This window comes from Saccopteryx leptura, chromosome 2, assembly GCF_036850995.1.
Source record: "Saccopteryx leptura isolate mSacLep1 chromosome 2, mSacLep1_pri_phased_curated, whole genome shotgun sequence".
Taxonomy (NCBI): domain Eukaryota; kingdom Metazoa; phylum Chordata; class Mammalia; order Chiroptera; family Emballonuridae; genus Saccopteryx; species Saccopteryx leptura.
This window is the reverse complement of record NC_089504.1, coordinates 214,419,866-214,444,379: the sequence shown is the minus strand read 5'-3', so window position 1 is coordinate 214,444,379 and position 24,514 is coordinate 214,419,866. Positions and strand designations below refer to the sequence as shown.

At 47.4% G+C, this 24,514-nt stretch overlaps 1 protein-coding gene across 18 annotated transcripts in view; it reads left to right on the top strand.

Annotated features, from left to right (window-relative positions):
• The window catches only part of PCBP3 (poly(rC) binding protein 3), a 294,334-nt gene that overhangs the window by 236,472 nt on the left and 33,348 nt on the right, over window positions 1-24,514 (top strand). For all 18 annotated transcript variants that reach the window (XM_066369986.1, XM_066369981.1, XM_066369983.1 and 15 more), the window contains one exon: window positions 23,164-23,318. In XM_066369986.1, the coding sequence (XP_066226083.1) occupies window positions 23,164-23,318 (155 nt within the window). The remainder of the gene's footprint in view (window positions 1-23,163; window positions 23,319-24,514) is intronic.

Genomic DNA, 24,514 nt, shown 5'->3' with positions numbered 1-24,514 from the left:
CCCCGCCCCTCCTCCCATCTCAGGAACTCATGGTCAGTGCATTCACTGCTGGTGAAGGTGGTGTCTTTGCTGCCTCCCACCATCTCCTCTGATGAGGTTGTCCCCACCCCTGGAAGCTGCCAGGACCCTCAGGTGCCCAGGGGTCATCTTCAGTACTTCCCTCCCTTCCCCAGGGTGAGTCCGACAGAGAGAGGTCTCAGACTGTCATTAGGACCCTCTCCTGTGGGACCCTCAGTTGGCTTCCCACAGGGTGGGACCTAACCACGAGTTCAAAGCCCTTGGCACAGTGCAGGGCACATGGGGATAGATGCACCACTGCCCCCACCAGGTCCCCTGGCCTGTCCTCTTCAAGCTCTTAGCTTCCTGCTCAGGGCAGTGTCAGTCCTCCTTCCTCAGTGGACAGGGAGCTCATGCCCAGCAGGGAACACAGGGTAGGGACTTGGGGGGTGGAGGTGTTTCCCAGCCAGATCACAGGTTTGAGCATGTGTGTTCATTTCTGGAACGTGTCCCTAGGCCTCTGCCTCCTGTGTCTGCACAACAGATCTTTGTGGCCCAACTCCATTATGAAAGCTGCTTTCAAATCTGCCAGGCTTAATTTCCAACTCATGGTAATCTTAGTTTTTTATTCTGATTTTTTTGTAGCCATTAGCTGTATTTTAAGCATGATTTTTTTTGTCTTTGTAGTTTCTTATCTAACTTGTCTTGATTTTTTCCCCCTGAATTTATTTTTAATTTTTAGTTCTCTGTTGGTGTCTCTGCCTTCTTAACCTTTATATATCTTGTCTATTTTGAACTACTTAAAACACTTATTTTTCTTGTAGCACTCTTAATTTTATTCTCCTTAGAGTTTTACTCACATTTGACTTTATTTCTCTTCCTTTCCCCCCTCAGTTTTCCTTTCCTTCATTGGGAAGATTCTTAATGGTTTTAATTGCTTTGGCACATACCATTTTTAAAAAGTTATTTTATTTTTAACAGATGCTGTTTCTCAGTATTGTAATAATATCATTATTAAAATATCACAACACTGAAAGAAATTACCTGCTAAACTCATGTTAGCTTTCTGTCCGCGTGACTGAGAGTATCCGTGATTCAGTCAGGAACGCTGCGTGAATCTTCTAAGAACATGAGCTCAGGCTGGTGAAATGGAGAATGTGATGCAGTCCCCTCTGGCCCCGCCTGGGCCCACAAAGACATAGTGACCTACATACTTGATCCCTGTGCCTTGGGCAGCTGTGCAAGGACTGGCCTGGGCTGGGAACAGTGTGGTCTGGCTGGAAGCTCCTGCGCCCTATGGTCACAGGCTGGACCACTAGGTCCCAGGCCCTTCTGCTGCACATGGCAGGGTGGGAAGTGAGGCCGGAGCCTGGGCTAGGCTGCCTAGGGCTGCTGGTGCGTCCCCTTCCCATAGCCCACTGCCTGCCCATAACCCACTCTCTTAGGGACTGTGGGCAAGCACTCAATGCTGCTGGCCCTGTGTCTAGTCTGCATACCATACAGTGGGCTATTCCATTAGTAGTGTTACCACCCCTCTATGCCCATGGTGCTGCTCTTACTCAGGAGGCTGAAATGACCCTGCATCTTTTAGGAAAGAGAAGCCAGCCCCCTCAATAAGGAGAACCGCCAGGACCCCTGAGGTGACCACACTTGTGTACATCCCATGAAGACAACAACCAAGGACAGGACCTGAGACAGCTGTGCAGCACTGTCCCATTCTTAGAAAGGCGGGCACCTGTGTTCAGGCCAGGCCTCTACTCCTGCACTCCGAGTCCCTTCCGCTGAGAAAACCCTCTGCTGCAGAGGTGACAGGGCAGGAGGGCAGGCCGTGAGTCCACCCCTGTTCCCTAGGGCAGTGCCAAGGATGTGCATGGGTACAGCCCTGACCAGTCAGGGTGGGGCACTGCTTCCCTGACGGACCCTGCGGCCCAGACAGTGACCTGCCTCCTTACAGCTGCTCCTCATGTGTGAACCCTGGGCTCACTCCTCTGCTCAGACCCTGCATCTGGCAGAGGAAGGATGGTTCCAGGCAAGTACTGGCCGCTAGTCTACCTCTCCTGCCAGGGAGTGAAGGGGCTGTTGCCTCAGCAGCACTGCACGTAGGGCCAGCCCAGGGTGCCCCAGGAAGAGAGGCTGCAGTGTCTGTCTATCTGGGGCGCCACATTGATCACTGGATAAATCAGTGCTGGAGGGAAAAGAAGAGTCTAGTTCCTGTGGGAACATGGCTCTGTGAGCACCTGGTGACATGTCCCTTGTAGGAAGAGGTGCTCGGACCCTACGTGTGTGTGGGGAGTGGGCTTGACGGCGAGCTCAGCCTCTGTACAGGGTCCCTGCAGACCAGTGTGGCCCTGCCCCCCCCTTCCTTCATACACAGGCTGGGCTTTATTTTTCTTTAAAAATCTCATGAATGCAACTAATCTTAGCCTTCTCTGCTTCTGTTTTTCGTGCTATAGCGCAGCACTCTTCCTTTTGTTATAGTTACCTAGAATTCTTCCTGATTGCCACATTTCTCTTGGTATAAATTATCATCCGTGTCCCTTTTTATAATAAAAGCTCTATACCAGTGGTCCCTAACCCCCGGGCCATGGACTGGTACTGGTCTGCAGAGAAAGAATAAATAACTTACATTATTTCCGTTTTATTTATATTTAAGTCTGAACGATGTTTTATTTTTAAAAAATGACCAGATTCCCTCTGTTACATCCGTCTAAAACTCACTCTTGATGCTTGTCTCGGTCACATGATACATTTATCCTTCCCACCCTAAAGGCTGGTCCATTAGACCGATCTGTGGCCCAAAAAAGGTTGGGGACCACTGCTCTATACCTCATCCCCACCCCAGTGAAAAAGGGTCACAAGGACATAGACTTAAAATCAGGGCTTTCTTGGGAGGTAAATGATCTTTACCTTACTTAAGACATTTCTCCTAAATTTGATCTTAGTCTATCATTGGTGACTGTGGAGTTTCATTAAGTGCCTTCCCCGCTGCTGTTGAGAAGCAGTGTATGCGTGTTCAGTGCAGGGATCTGGACTTTGCCTCTGGACTGAGTCCTGGTCCCCCACTTCCCAGCTGTGACCCCTGCCCCTGTGTCTGAGGTGAAGTGGGGATGCGCCTTCCTTGCAGGGTCTCAGCGAGCAGTGTACCTGGCACACGGTAAACACAGTGTCAGAATTAGGTATTGTTCATTGTTATTTGTATGGGTATTGAGTTTCTCCTTGAATTTACTGATGACTTAGACAGGATTCCTGATGTTAATCACTATGCATTCTAAGAATAAACTCCTTTTGGTCTTGTGTATTATCACTCTTCATAGATGCTGATTCTGTTAGTGTTTGATAAGAATATTAGTTACAATTTCTGCTGCTCAGATGCTGGAGTGCTGGGTCACAGTATAGGGCTGAGGCTGACTCAGGGGTAGGGCCAGTGAGTATATGGGCAGCAGCCAGGCCTTCTAGCACGGGCCGTGCTCCCCAGGACTTTGGGTGGGGGTCTGCCTTGTGTCATGTTGAGTGTCGGCTATCCTGGTATCCAACCTGTGACTGTAACCTGCATTTCCTTCATTACCTTGATCACTGATGAGACTCATCCGCCATTTGGTGTGTGCCTGGTCAGGGCTTTGCCCACTTCTTTGTGAGCAGTCTATAAGTGTTTTCTGGATCAGAGTCCTTAGTGATTAAGTGAAGTGCACATGTCATCACCCATTCTGTGGTCCCCTTTTCTCGTTCCTAATGACATCTGTTGACAAACAGACTTTAATTGTAATGCAGTCCATTATATTAGTGTTTTTGGAACCATTGAGTCTGTTGTGTTTAAGCAATCTGTCCTTCTCCTCACTGCACCTAGGTAAGTCCTATGTTATCTTCTCATGTCGAGCCACAGTCCACCTGGAATGTATCTGGGGTGACTTCAATAGGGCAGAGTTTCGTTCTGTCCTTGCCGACCCTGCTGACCTGCGCTGCTGGTTGGAAAGACTGTCTTCTGCTTCCTGCGCTGTGTGTGCCTGTCACTGACTTTTTGTTGTGGTCCATTGGTTAGTTGTGTGCCCCAGTGCCCCTGTTGCACAGACTGAATTGTCCTCACTTTCTGGTAAATAGGTCTTCTCACTTGGTTCTTTCTCAGGGATGTCCTGGCTATGCTTGGCCTGATGAATTTTTCACATGCATTTTAAACTCATCTTGTCTGTTGGAGTGAACATGCAGATCAATTTAGGGAGAATTAACATCTTAAATTATTGTTTAAGTTCGTGAACATATGCATTTCTCTAATTCTCAGTCCTTCTTTAATTTCTCCTAACAGTGCCTTATAGATTTCTACACAGAAGTTTTACACGCCTTTTCTTAAAGTTATCCCAACTCTGATTTTTTTTTTAGGTTCTTGTGAATTGAAATTTAAAAATATATATATTCTAGCTTTGCTGGTATAGAGAAGTAAATTCCAATAACTCTTTTAAACCCATTCCTTCTTATAACTATTTATAGACTTTTCTGAGTCTTATGTGCCCAGTCTTGTCATCTGTACCTGTCTGTGCTGGCCTGTCTCTGTGTCATGGGTGCTCACCTAGCAAGGCCTGCAGGGGCCCTGAAGTTCAGGAAGTGTAGACTCACGGCGGAGTGTACGTGTTCCCCACATAGAAGGTTTCAGGAGGCAGGTTTGGGGTATCTATCTCTGGGCAGCCCCCTTCCCTGCTGTGCTGAGCGTCTGGCCAACGATGACATCTGCGTGAATACCCAGACACCTTCGTCATCAGGCCAGATCCCAGCCTCGTACTGCTACAGGCTCAGTCAGCACAGTTCTGTCTCTGCTGTTGTTCTCACCACCAGGGCCCATCAGGCTGCACTGGACCCAGTCACAGGCCATCAGAAAACTCAGGTTGTTCATTGACTGGGGCCTGCAGAGTGCCGAGTCAAGCAAGCCCCGCAGTGGGTGGGCCCCGTGCATTTGCCATTCTCTCTGACTTTCTTGCTGCCACTGGCCCACATCTAGTTTCTCCCTATGGTCTCAGATGTCTGCCAGCCATGACCAGGGCAATGTCTCCATCTAGGGTAAGGGCAGGAGGGAGGGGCGTGCAATGCTCCCCAGTGCAGTGGAAGCACAGAGACTGTTCTCCAGCCTTTCCTGCGCTGTGTCTCATTGACCCTGATGCCATAAGCAACTCTCCTTTCCTTCTTCCAGAAGAGGGGTTTTTGGACCCCCGACCTCTCTGGAGCACATGTTTGAGGGCTGAAGTAGGGATGGTGGATTTTCAACCTTTGGAATTGCCAGCTGTCTCAATGTGCAGTCAGATTTTTCCACCAAACTGAGAGCCACTTGAGGTGCTGCCTGTGGTCCTTGCTCCTGTGCCTTGTGCCAGGCTCCTGGTAAGACCCGAGTGTTCGGTTGAATGTCCCTGCCATGGCTGGCCTCCCACTGTGGCCAGAGCATCTGTGGGAAGATAGAGTGTGTGCACACAGATTGAGCACCTGCTGTGTACGGGTGCTGGGCACACAAGCGCATCTCTGCAGGGGCAGGTGGGGTGGCAGGGCCAGGACCAGACCCGGGTCTCAGGGAGGCCTGCCCAGTCTCCTCTACAGAGCTGTTATTCAGCTTGAATACATGGTTGAAATACCTGAAACTCTGTTAGAGACACTGCGAGGCGGGTCATACCCTAGACACTGGGCACTTCTTCAGAGATAGAACTGGGGAAAGCCCACACCTTACTGAATAGGAAAACTCCACACCGCCGCTGACATGGGGCCAGTGCACTGGGGCCTCTGAGCAGGAAGGGAAGGGGGACAGGCTGCTGGCTCTCCAGCCCCAGCACATGTGTCTGTGTGGACGCGAGTGACAAGCCAGCAGGCTGTACAGAATGCTCCCTGAAGTCAAGTTGTGTATACCCTGTCAGTCTTTCCAAAGCTAACCGTGACTGGCAAGAGCATTACAGGACAGAACTGCCCTCCCCTCCATGGCCCCAAGGACACAATCTGCATTGTGAGTCTCTCAAGGAGCAGAAAGCAGCTAATAAGCTCTGTCGGTTTCTGCTGTACTGGCTCAGGCAGCCTCATGGGGCACTGAGCTGTTAAACAAAATAAATCAAGTCTGTGCTCGTCCCCTGAGGTTCTGAGCAAAACCACCTCCCCCTGACAGCTGAGGCCGGGTACAGCCCTGGACAAAACACAGCTAACGGGGCCCCAACTGGCACTCACCGCAGCCGCGCAGTCTTTGGGTAGCGGTTTGCTGGCAGGATTTCTGCTCCCTTTTCTGGGCAAGAAGTCTCATATTGGGGAGGCTAGTGCATTTGCCCTGAGCTTGATGCTGTTATAAATCCCAGACAGCTGGGAACTACTTCTACTTTAATATCCAAATCTATTTACTGCCTCTACCTCCTACCCAGAAAAAGCCTCACAGCTGGAAACCACTTTCAACCATCAGACTCTTTCAAGTCTGAAACAAATATCATTGGTTTTTATATTGCACTGGCATGGAAATAGAGTTGACCTATCTAGTGGTCAGGAGCACAAGCTCTGGAACCGTCCAATCGTTACTCTGTTCTCTTTTTTCTCATATGTAAAGAGATGGCCCTGGCCATCCTGCATTAGGGTGGAGGGACCTGCCTCTGAAGCAGCACCTGGAACTGTGTACCACTTACTGCTTCTGCTGCTCTTACAGCCATGTATCTTGTTATGACAATATATTTTTACTAGAATTCTGTTGGTTTGAACATTTAAAAAAAAAAAAAAAAAAGAACAGTTGGAAAATTTTGTTTTATTAGACTTTCACTAAGTAGTACTACTGGTTATAACCAGAGTTTGCCAACTTATTAGTCATTATAAAAGATCAGATGTGGTTTTAGTTCTAGTCAAAATGGAGTAAACTACACCTATAAACTAACATCATAGTTAATGGTAAAAGACTAATGCTTTCCTCCTAAAATCATTAACAGGACAAAGGTGTCTGCTCTCACCATTCCTGCTGAACAGTGCGCTATAAGCTCTAGCCAGTTAATATGACAAGAAAAGGAAATGAAAGGTATACAGACTTGGGAGGAGGAAATAAGCCTGACTATATTTGCAGATGATGTGATTGCCTACATTGAAAAATCCCATTAAGGCTACAAAAATCTCCTAGAACTAATAAGCAAATTCACTTGTTTAAGAATGAGAGGTCAGGCCCTGCCCGGTTGGCTCAGCAGTTGAGCGTTGACCTGGCATGTGGAAGTCCTGGGTTTGATTTTCTGTCAGGGCACACAGGAGAAGCACCCATCTGCTTCTCCACCCCTCCCCCTCTTCTTTCTCTCTGTCTCTCTCTTCCCCTCCCGTAGCCAAGGCTCCATTGGAGCAAAGTTGGCCCGGGTGCTGAGGATGGCTCCATGACCTCCGCCTCAGGCGCTAGAATGGCTCTGGTTGCAGCAGAGCACCACCCCAGATGGGTGGAGCATCGACCCCTGGTGGGCATGCCAGTGGAACCTGGTCAGGCGCATGCAGGAGTCTATCTGTCTGCAGCCCCCACTTCTCACTTGGAGAAAAAAAAAAAAGAATGAGAGGTCAACATACAAAGATCAATAATATTCTATATGTCATCAATGAACAGTCAGAAACCAGAATTCAAAACACACCACCAAAACAAACAAAAAACACCACCATTTATAGGAATTCCAAAAGTTATATGCTTGCATTATGTCTAAAAAATATGCACAGTTTGTATGCTGAAAACTACAAAACACTGATGAGAGAAATCAAACACATTTAAGTAAGAGACATCCTGTGTTCATAAAGTGGGCCACTCAACATAGTAAAGGTGCTGATGCTTCCCAAATAGATCTATACATTTAATGCAATTTCCATCAAAATCCTAGCAGAGGCAATTGTAGTAGATATAAACAAGGTGACTTTAAATTTTACTTGCCAACACAAAGGAACTAAATAATCCAAGGGAATTTTGAAAAGAATAAAGTTGGAATAATTTTAAGGCACTCTAACACTACAGTAATAAAGATATTGAATGTTGGTGCATAGATAAGCCCATGCACCGGTGAAACAGAATACAGCCCAGGATTCACCCATTCAAGTATGACGACTAATTTTTAACAGAGGTAATAAAGTAGTTTAACACAGAAAGGATAGTCTTTTCAAGAAATGTTGAAATAGTTTGATATCTATATTCAAAAAGTAAACCAAACCAAAAAACAAAACCTTTGACTTAAACTTCATACCTTATACAAAAATGAACTCAAAATGGATCAAATTTTTCTCTGTAAAATGTAAAACAACAAACTGTTTAGTAGAAAATATAGGAGAAAGAATTGGGCACATTTATTAAAGATAAGAGTTTTAAACAAAAGCCATAAAATTGAGAAATTGCACTTGGTAACAAAAACACTTGATTAGCAAAGACTCTCTTAAGATCTGAAAAGGCACACCAGAGACTCAGAGGAAGTCTTTGATAAATCACACATCCAATGAGGGCTGTACCCCCAATATGTAGAGAACTCTTAAAACTCCATGGTAAGAAACCAAACCAATCCAGTTAGAAAATGGACAAAAAGACTGGAGCAGACACTCCACACAGGATGAGTGGATGGAAAATAGCTCATAAATAGACCTTCGGCATCCTTTGCTATTAGGGAAAGCACAGTAAACCACAGCCAGATCTGACTCCATCTGCTAACATGGTTGCAGTGGGAACACTGACAGTCCCGAGTGCTGACACAGATGCAGAACTGCCAGGTCTGTCTATCCTGGTGGGGATGGAAAATGGCTGCTTGGGCACACAGTTTGGCAATTTTCTATGAAGTTAGACATACATTTAACATACAATTCAATGATCACAGTCCTGGGTATCAGAAAAATAAAAATTTCTGTTTATACAAAGATGTGCACACTATCATTCTTAGCTGCTTTATTTGTAATCAACAAAACCTGGAATCGACCCAGGTGTCCTTCCTGGTAACTGGACATACGACTTGCAATGCAACCATTCAGTGGAACGTTACTGGTTAGCAAAGAGGAACCTGTCTCTGTTATGTCCAACAACTTAGCAGCTCTAGAGAATATTATGCAGAGTGAAAAAAGGCCACTTTCAACTGATTATGTTTGTTTGTCTCAGTTTATGTGGCTCTCTCGAAATGACAAAAGTACAGGAATGCAGACTAGATCAGTGGTTGCCTGGGTTCGGATTGGGGGAATGAGTGTCTATAAAGGGATAGTATACAGGAGTTTCTTCCTGGGGATCCTGCTGGTGCAGGTGGTTAGACAAATTTATACCTGTGAAACGATTTCGCAAACCTGTACATGACAAACAAACAAGCAAAGGGTGTGTAAAACGGGGGCCTTCCCCGTGCCCAGCACTGGTTTTGATAATACCTTGCAGTTGTGTCAAGTGGGAGCTGCTGAAGTTACACAGAAATTCTGTATGATTTCTGCAACTACTCATGGACCTAAAATTATTTCAAAATGTGCATACATACCTATATACACATTAATTAGAATTAATAATTATTAAATCTGCATATATAAAAAAGTAAATTGTATAAACAGATCAATTAAAAGTGACAGATTATCAGAGTGGATAAAAAAAGCAAGATCAGTAACTATGCAGTTAACAAGACACCAATGTGAAATACAATGCTAGTAGTGGGTTAGAAGTTAAAGGGCAAGAAAATATGTCATGTGAACATTACCAAAAAGAAAGCTGGAGTCACATGAAGTAGGCTTCAGAATAAGGAAAATGACAAGGCATAAGGAAAGACATTGTGTGAATATAAAACAGTCAGTGCACCAGGAGGACATAACAGTCCCAAATGTGCATATGTATCAAATGACAGAGCTTCAAAATACGTGAAATAAAAACTGGTGGAATGGAAAGAGGAAAAGGACAAATTCACAACTACAGTTGGAGGTTTCAACTCTGCTCTCTCGGTAACTGATGGACCAAGAAGATGGGGACTCAGGTTGGAGAAGTTCTAAATGACACAGTGCACCAGCTAGATCTTACAGGTTGCTCACCAACAACAAAAGGGCATACACGGCCTTTGTGTGCACACAGAATATTCACTGAGGTAGGCCATATTCAGGGCAAAAGAGTAAAAGTCTAATGAGTTTTAAATGATTGAAATAATCAAAAGTATATTTTCTGTCCAGTGTGGAATTAAACTAGAAATCAATAACCAAAAATAACTAGAAAAATTTCAAATACTTGAAAATTAAAACACAGATCTCTAAATGTGCTGGTCAAAGAAGTATCAGAGAAAATTAGTAAATATTTTGAACTCAAATACATTAATTTGTAAGATACAAGGAAATCAATGAAAATGATAGCATGAAATACTAACATGAGAAAAGGCCCCCAAACAATCTAAGCTTCTACCATAAGAAACTGTAAGAAAGAAACAGAGGGAGGAAAATAATAAAATAAGAACAGAAACTAGTGAAATTGAAAACAGGACTATAAGCCTTTTCAAATCAGACCAGCTCAAATGCAGACAAAAAGAATCTTGTAGATAGAGAATTTAGAGTGTGTGGCAGTCCTTTGTTTTCTTTTCTGGGGCGAAATTCATTCTTTTTTTCTTGTATTTTTCTGCATCCTTCTATTGTCCTTAACAAGACCTGTGCCTTTATGCGTGTTTCCTCCGCCCTCTACTGGGAGCTGGTGGGGTTGCAAATCACAGCCTGTCTAGTTTAGATGTGGGAATAGCTCCCATTTTCCACAGGAAGGCCCAGGGGTCTCCAGCTCTGCCTGGCTAGCTGGGCTGTCTGCTGCCCCCAGCTGTGTGTCCCCCAGGGAGCCCCTCCTACCCCAGCACATGGAAGCTTCCAGCAAACCATCAATGACCAAGTGAATGAATAAGGAAACGAGAGGACAAGGAGAAATGGAAATGCAATCTTGGCTGTTTCCTGAGTATCTGAGTTTAAAAATCACGAAGTTCTGGTTCAGAATAGCCGGTGAGGTCATGGCAATGCAGCTGGGCTCAACACTCATTGTATGACTTCATCCAATCTTTACATCTGTTCTGAACTTGCTCGTGCCATCCTGTGGGCCCAGGATGGTGCTAGGAACTGGGGGTTCAGTGTTGAATGGAGATAAATGTGTCCTCTGCCCACAGTGCAACAGGGCCAGGGCAGTGAGGAGGGGGTGGGCCCAGGAAAGAAGAGGCACTGGCGGTTAGGGAGAGTAGGCACTGGCAGTTAGAGGCCTGCAGGGAATGCTCTCAGCAGAAGGCCCCAGGGGGCAGGCAGGTGGGCAGGAGAACTCAGCCTGTCACAGCAGGGGAGGCCAGTGGGCCGGGGTGGGGTCGGCAGAATGGGGGAATGGCACCTATAGGCCTGGAGGCAGTGCTGGGGGTGGGAGCAGCCCGGATTGAGTTACACAGGCAATGGGCAGATAGCTGAGGGTGTCAGCAAGGGGAGGTTATGAAAGGTCATTGGTGAAGAGGCCAGTGGGCTGGGGTGGGGTCGGCAGAATGGGGGAATGGCACCTATAGGCCTGGAGGCAGTGCTGGGGATGGGAGCAGCCTGGATTGAGTTACACAGGCAATGGGCAGATAGTCGAGGGTGTCAGCAAGGGGAGGTTATGAAAGGTCATTGGTGAAGAGGCAAGATGTGTCTCCTCCATGTGTTCCAGAACAAGAGCTGAGGGCCCAGAGTGTGACTGTAGGGAGCCATGTCCTCTGAGCACTGCAGTCAAGACCATTGGGCAGGCCAGCACTCTTGTGCCAGCCTGAAAGGGACCGGGAGCAGAGTCTCAGCGCGCTCTGGGGTCATGTGGCACCTACCCTGCAAGGGCTGGGAGGTCTTTTCCCTTTTCTTTGTGATGTTTGCAGGCACAGTCACATTACCACAAACTGGGGCAAAGTGACACAGGCTTTTATAGTCCACAGAGTCATGGGTACCCTCTGCATCCCCAAACGCTCCCCATCTACACCCATGCCCCTGAGCTGTGCAGAATGGCTGCTGGCACATGATGTCCTCGCACCAGGCCAGCCCTGGACAAGGGCTGCACGCATCTCCAAGTGCTGCTGGGCCCGGAGTGACCTGCATCTCCTGGGACAGGCTGAGCCCAGGTTGCTAGTAGAGGTTCTCAAGGAACATGTCTGCCACAGTCCCCGCTGTGCCCAGTCTGAGTGTGTGCATGTATGAGTGGGGGATTGTGAGTGAGTGAATGTGTGTGTGAGTGAGTGGTGTGTGGACAGGTGGATGAGTACATGTATAGTAGATTAGTGTAAGTGGGTACATGTTTGAGTAAGTGTGCATGTGATTGGGTCAGTGGGTGAGTGGGTGTGAGTGAATGTGTGTGTGAGTGGGTGGGTGGGTGGGTGGTTACATGGTTGAGTAGATATGTATGTGAGTGGATGAGGGTGTATAAGTGAAGTATATGAATGAGTATATGGGTGGGTGGGTGGGTGGGTGAATGTGAGACGGTGGGTGCAAGTGTGTGTGAGTGGTGCATATGTGCGTGGGTGAGCATGTGGCATGGGTATGTGGGTGGGTAGGTGGGTGTAGGAAGGAAATAGGCCCCTCTATATAGCACTAAGGCCAGGAACTTGGTCAATATGCTTCTCTTCAAAGGAGCTAGTGATTTTTGCTCTCTGATTTTAATTGTTTTATAACTTTCATGTTTCCATACAGTGTCAAGTGGTTATTTTGTTTGAATTACCAGAGGAAATATTTGGACCTCTTAATCTATTGTGAACTGAAAGCTGTCTGATACAACCTTAGGTCATAGTGGCTGCTTTTTAAAATAAATTTTGTATTTGAGGTAACTAGATTCATATGCAATTGTAAGAAATAATAGATCCCATGCTCCTTGGCTTCCCTCAACGGTAACATCTAGAATACAACAGTGAGAACATCGGAACCAGCATATTGACACCAATATAAACAAGACAGAGCATTCCATCTGCACAGGGCACCACGCTGCCCTGTGACAGCCACAGCATCTTGTTCCTGTCCACATAACCCCTCAGACCCTGGCACCACTCATCTGCTCTCCATTTCTGTAATTTTCTCATTTCAAGAACATTATATAAATGGAGTTATCCAGTGTGTAACCTTCGGGAATTGACTTTTTCTCTTGGCCTAATTCTCTGGAGATTCACCTCGGTTGTTGAGTGCGTAAATAATTTGTTCCATTTTATGGCTGAGTGGTGTTCCATTGTGAAAAACAACCCCCCCTCCCTGGGCCATATGGTCATAAGTCTCCCTGTCTCTCCATGTCCTCAGCCAATCACCTCCACAGTCTCTGACCCCCCCCTCTGCCCGCTCACTGCCCCCTCCCAGTTTTTTCTCAAGGAGAAAGGCAGGCTCTGAGTACCAGGTCACTAGTGGTGTGGTTGTTGGTTCCTGTTACGGGCAGCCTGCTGGAAGTCCTAACAGATGGAGTGGGGGAGAGCCAGGGTGGTAATTAGGAGCAGTGGCTCCCCAGTGTAGCTTCACTCAAGAGCAATCAGGACAACCTGAAAATGCTGCTCCCAGGATCAGGCCCTAAGGGGTGCACACCCATCCAGGTGACTCCAGTGCCTGGGCCTCCCTGCTCTGTCGCTGCAGGATGGCCAGGTGAGCACTGGGGCACAAGAGGGGCACTGAGGTTCAGGGTGAGCATGAGACCACTAGGGGAGACATTGGGCCACCAGGGGTCCACTAGGGTACAAGATGGGCAGGGCCTCCTGTCCCAGGCTGGAATCGCACAGCTGCACTCCCTTCCTAGGGCAGAGACTGCTGTCCTAGCAGCAGTTCTGGAAAGTAGGGGTGACAGGCCTTCTCAGAGCTTCCCCCAGGAGCTCTCACAGTCCCCAAGTACTGCTGCCTGAGGACTTATCCTGGCCTGTGACTCACTCTCAGATGGCTTCACATTGGGGAGGGGGCTCCCATGTTAAACCTGCTCTATGGGACTTCTGTATCTTCTGTCTCTGTCACCACAATGATTTCTTGATAGGCCCTTCTGGCTTATCTATCTTTGTAGGACAGCACACTGCCTGCAACTTGGTCATTACCAAGGCAATACCGTATCTCCCCATGTATAAGACACTCCCATATAGAAGATGCACCTTAATTTGGGGGCCTGAAATTTGAAAATAAATGTATTACATAAAGTTATTGAACTCAAGTTTTATTCGTCATAAAATTCATACAACTCCTCATCACTCTCAAAACTCCCATCCATTAGCTTGTCCTCATCTATGTCTGATGATGAATCACTGTCTTCAACAATGAGCGCAAAAACAAGTGCGAAAAAGTGGGAAATGCAAGTAAAAAATCTACAACTGCTATACAAGATGCACCTAGCTTTTAGAACCCAAATTTTTATAAAAGGGTGTGTCTTATACATGGGGAAATATGGTACTTGTTGAATTAACAAAGTTATTAATTACCAATTACCTACAAGGCAAATTTCAATCTGCTCCTTGCATTTTTGTGTCCCTGGGTGAAGGAGCTGGGCGAGAGCAGCAGTGCAGGCTCAGGCCTGGTTGTTGGTGCTCACCCCTCGTGCCTCATGGGTCAGGCTGTGCCACATCCAGATGGGCTATGTGGCTTCATCGAGCTTCCCAGGAGGGGCCGTCAGCAAACATTCCCAGGTGTCTTCCTCTTCCACTCTTGGCAGCAGCGGTTTCCTGTGCAGTGACTGGGTGACAGCCTCACTGGGACCCTCCTGCCACCTCCTAAATGCCCCTTCAACCATTCACAGAATCACTCATTGAAGCTGACTTCTTAAATCTGTCAAGAGCTTTAAGTGAAATTTAAATGAATGTGTTTTTCACACATGGAAAGAATCTATACAGGCGATGATGATAAAGTTGTCTTGTAGATCGCCTTATATGTTTGCTTCCTGATTGTACCTCTCCCTCGGTCTGCTTCACGCCCAGAGAGAATGCTGGAGTGGGGGCGGCGGGTGTGGGCAGGAAAGCTCCGAGGGGCTGTGGGCCAGCTCCCGGGAGCTCCAGGGACAGCAGCACAGAAATCAGTGTCCTGTTCTTTTGCATTTGACTGGAGAAGAATCATTAAGTCACATAAAGTCTGGGATGTCTTTAGAAAGTATAAGAATTACCCTCCCCACCTCTCTCCTGATGCCTCATTTGCGAAGACATGGCCCTGGCACGGGACTCCAAGCACCTGGCTCCCTGCAGACCTCGTTCAGAGGGGCTCCTCCAGCGACGGATTGGCTTTCAGAGAGCCAAGGGGCAGAGAGCCTGGTCACAGTCACAGGCAGACAGCACTCACATCAGGCAGTGTGGGAATGTGGGCTGCCACCTGCTTACCCAGTGTTCCAGAACCCCTCCCCTGACTTTCCTGGCCCCCACGGCTGTCTTTCCCTCTCTCCGTCAAACCACCACTCCTGGTGGAAAGAACGTGCACTGGTGTTGAGAGACCAGCTCTCCCTTTAACTCGCTTTGAGGTTTCGAACAGTCCACACCTTAGTCTCCCAGCTGCGTGCTTGTGGCAGTACTTTGAAATAGCTACAAATATGTGTTTCTTAAAGTGCTCCTTGGCCTTGGGGTACAGGCGAGGGAAGAACATTAAAGTATTGTACATGGAGGTTTCATCTAGACACGGATTACAATCTCACAAAACCCACCTCTATCCCCACTAATTCTCTTCAGGCTGGCATAGAGGGCAAATCTTTGAAAACCAGGGGGAGCCCTTACAAGTAAAGGTAGCAGCGAAGGCTGTTGTTGCCCTGCCTGGGAGTTGAGACCAGCTTCCACCAGTGGTACTCTGGCTTTGGAAATGCTCAACACAGGAGACCAGGGGACTTCAGACTTGGGCTAGCTCATTATAGCTCAAGCTGAATTGAGTAGGCCCCACTTATGCCGTCATGCCACAGCTGTGTGCCGGCCCTCGGGACTGGGGACAGCAGCAGGCATGAGGAAGCGACTTGGTCATCAGGCCTCCTTCATCTTGGCTTGTAAGGGAGCTGGTGTGCTGGCTCTGGGAAACTGGCTCGGAACCCAGCACTGCTGAGTGCTTGCTCTGTGACCCAGAGAAAAAGCCCTTGTCAAAGTCACCAGTGGCCTGTGCGCTCTTGATTCAGAGTTCACTTTCTTGACCTAGACTCAAAAATGGAGACAGCTGTACCATTAGGGGATACCAATGTTGAAATCGTTATTATAACTAAGCAAGTAGAAATGTAGAAGCTAGAAGAAAGGATCCAGGCTGATTCCTAGAGGTGAGAACTACAGTGTCTGAGATAAAAAGTATCCTGGGTGGGAGGAACCACAGGTGGGACATCTCAGAGTTAAGGTCATTGAACTTAAAGATAGAAGCAGAACCTATCAAGTTAGACACAAAGAAAGGGCAGGAAGAAAATGAACAGAACATCAACAAGTTGTGGCACAACTTCAGCCAATATATGTATTTGGAAACCCTAAAAGTGGGGAAGTGGCAGGTGCAGAAAATATATTTGGAAAAAAAAGGCCACCATTTTCCAAATTTGATGAAAACTGTAAGGCCACAGATTCAAAAAGTTCAAAGAAGCCCCTTGCACAAAAAATGAGAAACTCTAACATGGCGTATCATAATTAAATTGCAAACCAGTGACTAAGAAAACCCTTATGGTAGGGGAAAAACACGCAACACAGAGGAGCAGAGGTGAGACTCGACGGGCTCCTCTGGGAACAGGATGAGTGAGGACGTGAGCACAGCAGCTGTTCCAAACTGAAAGAAAAGCACTCTCGACCTAGAATTCTCTGCCATGTGAAAGGACCTTTAAAGCTGAAGATGAAATAAAGACGCTTCAGACACTCAAAAGCTGAGAATTCATCACCAGCAGACTTGTACTCCCAAAGATCTTAAGGGAAATTCCTCAGGTAGAAGGAAAATGGCAGTAGGTGGACATCTGAATGCACACTCAGTAGTGAAGATTGAGTAAGAATAAGACATTTTCTTGTCATCCAAATTCCTTTAAAAGGTCATAGTTTAAATTAAAAATAGTAATGCCCTATGGGGCTCATCACATAGGTGGAACTGGAGTGTGTGGCAGCAGCAGTGCGGGCAAGAGCAGAGTGGGAGCAACTGCTGTGAGGCTCTTGTGCACCTTGGAAAGTGGCCCAGACCAGTGGACGTTGTCCTGTAATAAGTAAAACCCAAAGCAACCACTGTGATAACTTTAAAAAGTTGGAACTGATAAGTGGACAAATGAGGTAAGGTGGCATCATAAAATGCATGCTTTTAATCCAAAAGATGACAGAGGAAAAAAAAATAATAGAAATAGGGAACAAAGAACAGATGGTAAAAATAGAAAACAGATGGAATGGTCAGTTTAAACTCAGCCGCATCAGCAGCCACTGCAAATGATCTAAATGGTCAATTGAAAGGCAGAATGAAATAAGATAAAAAGAAAAGTAGGTATGTGTATGCTGCCTGCAAGAAACTCACTTAAATACACAAACACAAAGAAGTTAAAAATAAAAGGTAGAAGAAGATGACCATACTAGCACTAACCAAAAGTAGGCTGGGGCAGCTATGTTAACACAAAGTGAATTTCCGAGCCAAGAATATTACCAGAGATATAAATGATCTTTCATAATGATAAAGTAGTCAGTGCGTGGACAGAACATGACAATGCCAAACATTATAATGCTAATAGCAGAGTTCAAGAATACATGAAGCTAGCCCTGGCTGGTTGGCTCAGCGGTAGAGCGTCGGCCTGGCGTGCGGGGAACCTGGGTTTGATTCCCGGCCAGGGCACATAGGAGAAGCACCCATTTGCTTCTCCACCCCCCCTCCTTCCTCTCTGTCTCTCTCTTCCCCTCCCGCAGCCAAGGCTCCATTGGAGCAAAGATGGCCCGGGCGCTGGGGATGGCTCCTTGGCCTCTGCCCCAGGCGCTAGAGTGGCTCTGGTCTTGGCAAAGCGACGCCCCAGAGGGGCAGAGCATCACCCCCTGGTGGGCAGAGCTTCGCTCCTGGTGGGCGTGCCGGGTGGATCCCGGTCGGGCGCATGCGGGAGTCTGTCTGACTGTCTCTCCCAGTTTCCAGCTTCAGAAAAAAAAAAAGAAAAAAAAAAGAATACATGAAGCTAAAGATAATAGAATGATAGGAGAAACGGACAGATCCACAGCTATAACAAAGGTTTCAACCCGTCTCTCAGTATTTACTAGAACAAGCAGGCAGAAAACCATACGACGATGGCAGACTTGGACAGATTTTAACATTTGTGGAACTTTCCACCCTTTACACAAGAACACAGATTTGCTAAGATGGACCACACTCTGGTCCATAAGCAAATCTCCATAAATTTAAACTATTTCAAGCATTACAAAATATGTTCTCTAACCATAATGGTACTAAATTAAGATCAGCAAAAGAAAGATACCCCGAAAATCTCCAATATTTGAAAACTCAATAACACTTCCAAATATTTCATGAGGCAAAAAAGGAATCAAAAGGGAAATATGAAAGTATTTTGAAATGAGTGAATAAAAAGCACAAATGTCAAATTTGTGGGATGCAGCTGAAGCCATATGTAGAGAAGTTTATAGACCCAAACACCTGTACTAGGCAAGAAGTAAGGTTGTAATTTGATGGCATCAACTTCTTCCTTAAGAAACTGGAAAATAGATAAATATGTTAACTGTGCATTCACGTGTCAGAATCTGCTAATGAATGGAGTGGAGGCAGGGAAGGGAAGTACATGTGGGGTTCGGGCCTGAGCAGTTAGATGGCAGGCATGGTGACACAAACCGAGGGGAGACAGGCACGCAGGAGCCTGGGTGGGTAGGAGTTCTGGCAGTCTCACGTGTGGAATCTGAGTCTCTGTTGGAGATCGGGGTTCTATGGCAGTTGGGTACAGACATGTTCAGGGCTGAAGTGCATCTGTGGATGGTGTCAGCGAAGTGATGTTCAAACCACGGACTGGATGGGCTTCCCCAGTGGGTGACTGCAGATGGGCAAGCTCCTCCTGGGCCGTGCAGGGGGATCAGGCCTGCTTCTTTTCCTTCCATTAAATCATTTTAAAATATACTAAATCCCTGGCACTAAAGAGAAAAGAGGGGTCCTCCCTGGCGAGCAAAATCTACTGATTTGTAGGACACCCTTCTGATTTTGGGTGACTGTGACCTCAATAGTCGGCTGCTGCTCCCCCTCATCCCCCCACTGCTCCTGTGTGTTCTAGGCAGCAGTGGCCCCTGAGGTGGGTACAAGGCCCGGGTACTCTTGGGGCTAGCTGGAATAAGCTGGTGTCCCGGAGCCTGGCAGGACAGCCAGAGGATGACCCATGCCCACCTAGAGACCCACAACCCGGGGGGAGCTGCCTTCCCCATGCCACTCCCCAGCTGGCACAGAGTGGCTTCTTTGGGGTTAAGGGTACTGACTGATAAGTGACCTTAACCACTACCCTGGACTGCTCTTTGTCCCCAGCAGTCTGCAGAGAGCCCTGTGACACACACCCTTAGTGTGCGCTGAGGGAAGGCACTGGCCTCTGCAGCAGCTCGCTGGCCTGTGTGACTGATGGCAGTGGACAGCCGGGAGCCTGCAGCACCCCTGGCGCTCGCTGACCCACTTTCTCTACCACGGACTGGAGACGTTTACATAACAGCTGGCTGCAGGGCCCTGCTGTCCTCTGACACAGGAGGAGGTGTTTCTAATTAAAAAGGGGGCAGGCACCCCTGTCTGGCACTGCACAATCATTTAGGGGTGCTGGGAACTTGGCCTTCCGCACACAGGAGTTAAAAGGGCTCGCCGCAGGGTGCCTCTGTAGAAAGGATGCTTTGTCCCATGCCACACCACCAGACCTCTCCTTTCTGGGGCCTTCCCTCCTGATGTCCACGTGCCCTGCACCATTCACCAGGGCTCTCTGTGACAGACCGCTTTCTGTCTGCTCCTCTATGTGCAGCTAGCAGCCACGCAAGGCCGTTTACTCAACACCTAAATGTGACTAGTAGATTTTTGATACTAAACGGAAATAGGCACATTTGGCTAGTGGCTCCTGTACTAGACAGTGGGATAGAGGACATTCATATGGAAGGATAATTGTTAAATTCTCCTGCTGTGTATCATACCTTCATGTTAAAATTCTTGCTATTTAAATGTTATAATTATGCATAATTAGAACTAATAGTTGGACTGTGTTGAAGTTGCCTGCAAATACATTTTTTTTTTTTAAAAAATAATTTTATTTTTTTAATGGGGTGACATCAATAAATCAGGATACATATATTCAAAGATAACAAGTCCAGGTTATCTTGTCGTTCAATTATGTTGCATACCCACCACCCAAAGTCAGATTGTCCTCTGTCACCTTCTATCTTGTTTTCTTTGTGCCCCTCCCCACCCCCTATCCCTCTCCCATTCCCCCCTCCCCCCCGTAACCACCACACTCTTATAAATGTCTCTTAGTTTCACTATTATGTCCCACCTACGTATGGAATAATACAGTTCCTGTTTTTTTCTGATTTACTTATTTCGCTTCGTATCATGTTATCAAGATCCCACCATTTTGCTGTAAATGTTCCGATGTCATCATTTCTTATGGCTGAGTAGTATTCCATAGTGTATATGTGCCACATCTTCTTTATCCAGTCATCTATTGATGGGCTTTTTGGTTGTTTCCATGTCCTGGCCACTGTGAACAATGCTGCAATAAACATGGGGCTGCATGTGTCTTTACGTATCAATGTTTCTGAGTTTTTGGGATATATACCCAGTAGAGGGATTGCTGGGTCATAAGGTAGTTCTATTTTCAGTTTTTTGAGGAACCACCATACTTTCTTCCATAATGGTTGTACTACTTTACATTCCCACCAACAGTGTATGAGGGTTCCTTTTTCTCCACAGCCTCTCCAACATTTGCTATTACCTGACTTGCTAATAACAGCTAATCGAACAGGTGTGAGGTGGTATCTCATTGCCGTTTTGATTTGCATTTCTCTAATAGCTAAAGAAGATGACATCTTTTCATATATCTGTTGGCCATTTGTATTTCTTCCTGGGAGAAGTGTCTATTCATATCCTCTTCCCATTTTTTTATTGGATTGTTTGTTTGTTTGTTGTTGAGTTTTATGAGTTCTTTGTATATTTTGGATATTAGGCCCTTATCTGAGCTGTCGTTTGAAAAAATCATTTCCCATTTAGTTGGCTTTCTGTTTGCAAATACATTTTTAAATGCAAGTGTATATTTACTAACGCTGAAGCGTGCTAAGCCCATCAACCACCCGTGATTGCCCTTTGCAGGTCTCCCCTACGCAGCATATAGGTGATAGGATGTGCTTTGATCCTGTGCTTTATTTTTGTTTTCCCTTTAGCATATTTTTAGCAGAGAAATATTTTTGATAAGAAAAAGACATTTTTTGTTTTTGCCCAAAAAATTAAAGGGAAATAAAGTTAAAGGAAAAGTTTGTCTTTTAACCTACAGTCTTTCCTGTGTGTGGACAGAGCCTCCCATCTTTACAAGTTACATCACAGGACCAGTGTCCAGTCAGCCCACAGGTGCACGGGGACACGTGCAGGCTTCACAGGACTTCTGTTCCTGAAGGATGAGGCTGCCCGCTGGCAGTGTAACTCCCTCGTTAGTGAAGGGACTAAGTGTGTGAAGGGAGCACTGTGTGAGGAGCTCTCACAGAGCCAGCCCTTGGTTTCTGTCAGGGCTTCCAAAACCTCAACCCCCACTGTCCTGGCACACGCTAAGGTACGCACCTGGGCAGGTGGTGGCTTCTACGGGGGCGGCCCAGGGCCCCTCCTGGGTCTCTCGTGGAACCCCTGGGCCTGGACCTGCAACACAGGTCATCTGGAATCTTCTCCCAGCCAGCCCTTCCTTCCCTTTCTGTACAACAAAGATACTTTGCTGTCAGCTCTCTATGGCCCCTGTTCTCTGCTCCCCTGCCTGCTGCCCACCCACCCTCTCCAAGACGAGTTGGTCCTCTGCTCCCTTGGGGGCCACTCATAACCCTCATTTCCCCTTTTTCCTGTGGGACCCTCGTGACTCTGCAGTATCCCTGTACACCCCTATACCCCCATACCCTGCCATGATTCTGTACTCCCAGGCAGGGGGCTCTCCAGCCGCCCCCTGTGTGTGTACTGCGCAGATAGGGTCCCAGAGACTGCCTGTTCATACTCCATCAATGCTGCACGAACACCACTCACTATGACCCCTGCCCTCAGAGGGACTTAGCACCTCTCAGCCTGAGCGTCAGGGTCTGGTGCTCCCTAGCCACCCTCAGTATCTGGGCTATGCATTTTCAATCTCCTAGACCCCTCTCCCTCTGATATGAAAGTCCCCTCCCCCCTGTTCACTCCAGCCCTCACCTGACCTTGCTTAAATTCCCCACTGGTGCCTGTCTCATGAGGCTGCTCCATACACTGGGTAGAGGAGTCCTGTCCTCAGAATCCAGCCCAGAGGAAGAACTGCTCCTCCCAGAGAAGGAGCTGCAGCCAAGACTCCCATGCAGACCTGGGTAGGAGACTCTGGTCACTGCTTGGATACTGTCCTCCATCCTTCACCTGTTCAGGCCAAGTCCCAAGGACCTGAGCACCGGCATGTAGCCTGGGGGCACAATACGCTCCTCCCTCCAATACTTGAGGCTCCCTGCCTGCAGTCACTCCTTGCCTGTAACTCACAAAGTAGAGCCTTTACTTTGTCTGGTGGGCCAAGCACTGAGCCAGCCGTCTGCAGAAGGTATGGCTTAAACAGACCAGTGGTACGTAGGTGTAAAGTATTTTCTGAAAACTTATAAAGGGGGTGCTCAGCAACTTGGTAGTTTAGTTGATAGAGACTAAATCCCCTTTAGAAGTGAGGATTATCAAGGAATCTCAACTCAAGATGTCAAGGGCACAATACTGAAATTTCCTGACTTTTTAAGGGTGAAGAGGATTGCAGCGGGAGGGTGTGGATCCTGGTACCCATGTGAAGGGATTGGGCAAAACTAACTTCTCAGCAGAGTTGGCACTCACTGTATGTACCTGAGGGCCCCAGAGCTTGCTGGGTGACCCCGCTGCCCCTCTGACAGCTAAAAGAGCTCTTCCTTTGTTATAGAGGTGGGAACTGAGGCCAGAGGGCTTGGTGACCTGCATTTGTCACATAGTTACTGAGCAGTGGGGCTGGATCCGTCCCTGGAGGGCTTTCCTGAGGCCCACCCCCCACTGCCCTGTACCCCAAGCCCCAGCAGGTCATTTTCCCATGCCCTGGGAAGCCTCCAGAGGCCAGCACATTCCCCAGTAAGCTGGCCGTTGATGTTCTCAGATAGTAGCTATGCCTTCTCTTTCCAGGTGACACCATCTGGGTCCCATCTGTCCTTCCTCACTGCACCCTTGGCTCCTTAAACCACCACCCCCGGCCACATTTCTGGAGAAGGATGGAGTCCAAGGTCTCAGAAGGTGGCCTGAACGTGACCCTGACAATCCGCCTGCTGATGCATGGGAAGGTACGGAAGCACAAGCCCTGCCTTTGTCCCGCTCCTCAGAAGGTGTCAGACCAGCTGGGAGGAAGGCCGTTCCTGCCCTCCGCTGGGGCCTTTGTTTTACATTAGACTTTTAAAAATTCTAAGCAATCTCAGACTTATAGAGCAAGAGCAGTCCATCCTAAAGTACACTTCTCCTGGACTCATTCAAAACAAATGATTTGCTGAGATAGCCTGTTGTTGAACAGTACCTTAGAGACTGTGTTTCCTACGTGCACAGGCGGTCCCCTGCATCGCCACCTACGCCCCTCAGGGCAGGACAGTGATGCTGATTTGTTCTAGCTACCTGACTGCAGACTCCATTCACAGTCTCGGTCATTCCAGCACTGCCTTTACTGACAGGGCACGCCAAGGTGGCCTCTCACTCTAAGTCCTTGTCACTTCTCCAGCCTCTTTCAACCTGAAGGACTTGCCCTGACCTTCCTTGGCCTTTCACCTTTGAACATTTCTGTCCAGTTCTTTTGTAGAATGTCCTTCACACTGGAATTTTTTTTATATTTCCTCTCTGTTGGCAGGAAAGTCACAGAAGCCTTCCTATTAGGAGGCCTCGATTTCAGGGTGTCCCATTACTGATCACCAAGTTAGGGAGACACCTGCCTGGCATCTTTGCCTGGTGCTGCTTTCCTCCCACTATCCTTAGGTGGTCGATGTGGGGGTGTAGACACTATGTAATACCCCTTTTGCCAGCGGGCTTCCGGTGCCTTCATTCATTCCCCACTCGCATTCATGACTGCATGCACTCAGGGTTGCTGTTTTATCTGATTATTCCCCATTCTGTCATTATTTATTTCGATGCTCAGATTGCTCCTGACTTAGCCTGTGGGGGCCCCTCTTGGCTGGCTCTACATCCCTTTGACGTGGCCCATCATTTTTACAGCACTGCCTGGCTTCTGGCCCAAAAAGCTGCTCATGACTCATGCTTTCCCTGCCGCAGTCCTGGAGTCTGCTTTTCTCCAAAGAAGCCTGACTTCTTTGAAGGGAGGATGGTGTTTGAGGCCCAGATCGATGTACATGGGGTGATCGTCACCCTTGTTCTAGCTTGGGTCCCAGACAGAGCTGGAAAACATACATATGTGCCTATGTATATGTGTATATATGTACACGTGTGAATGTTGTATTATCACATGCCTACACATTTGCATCTTTATTTACATATTAAT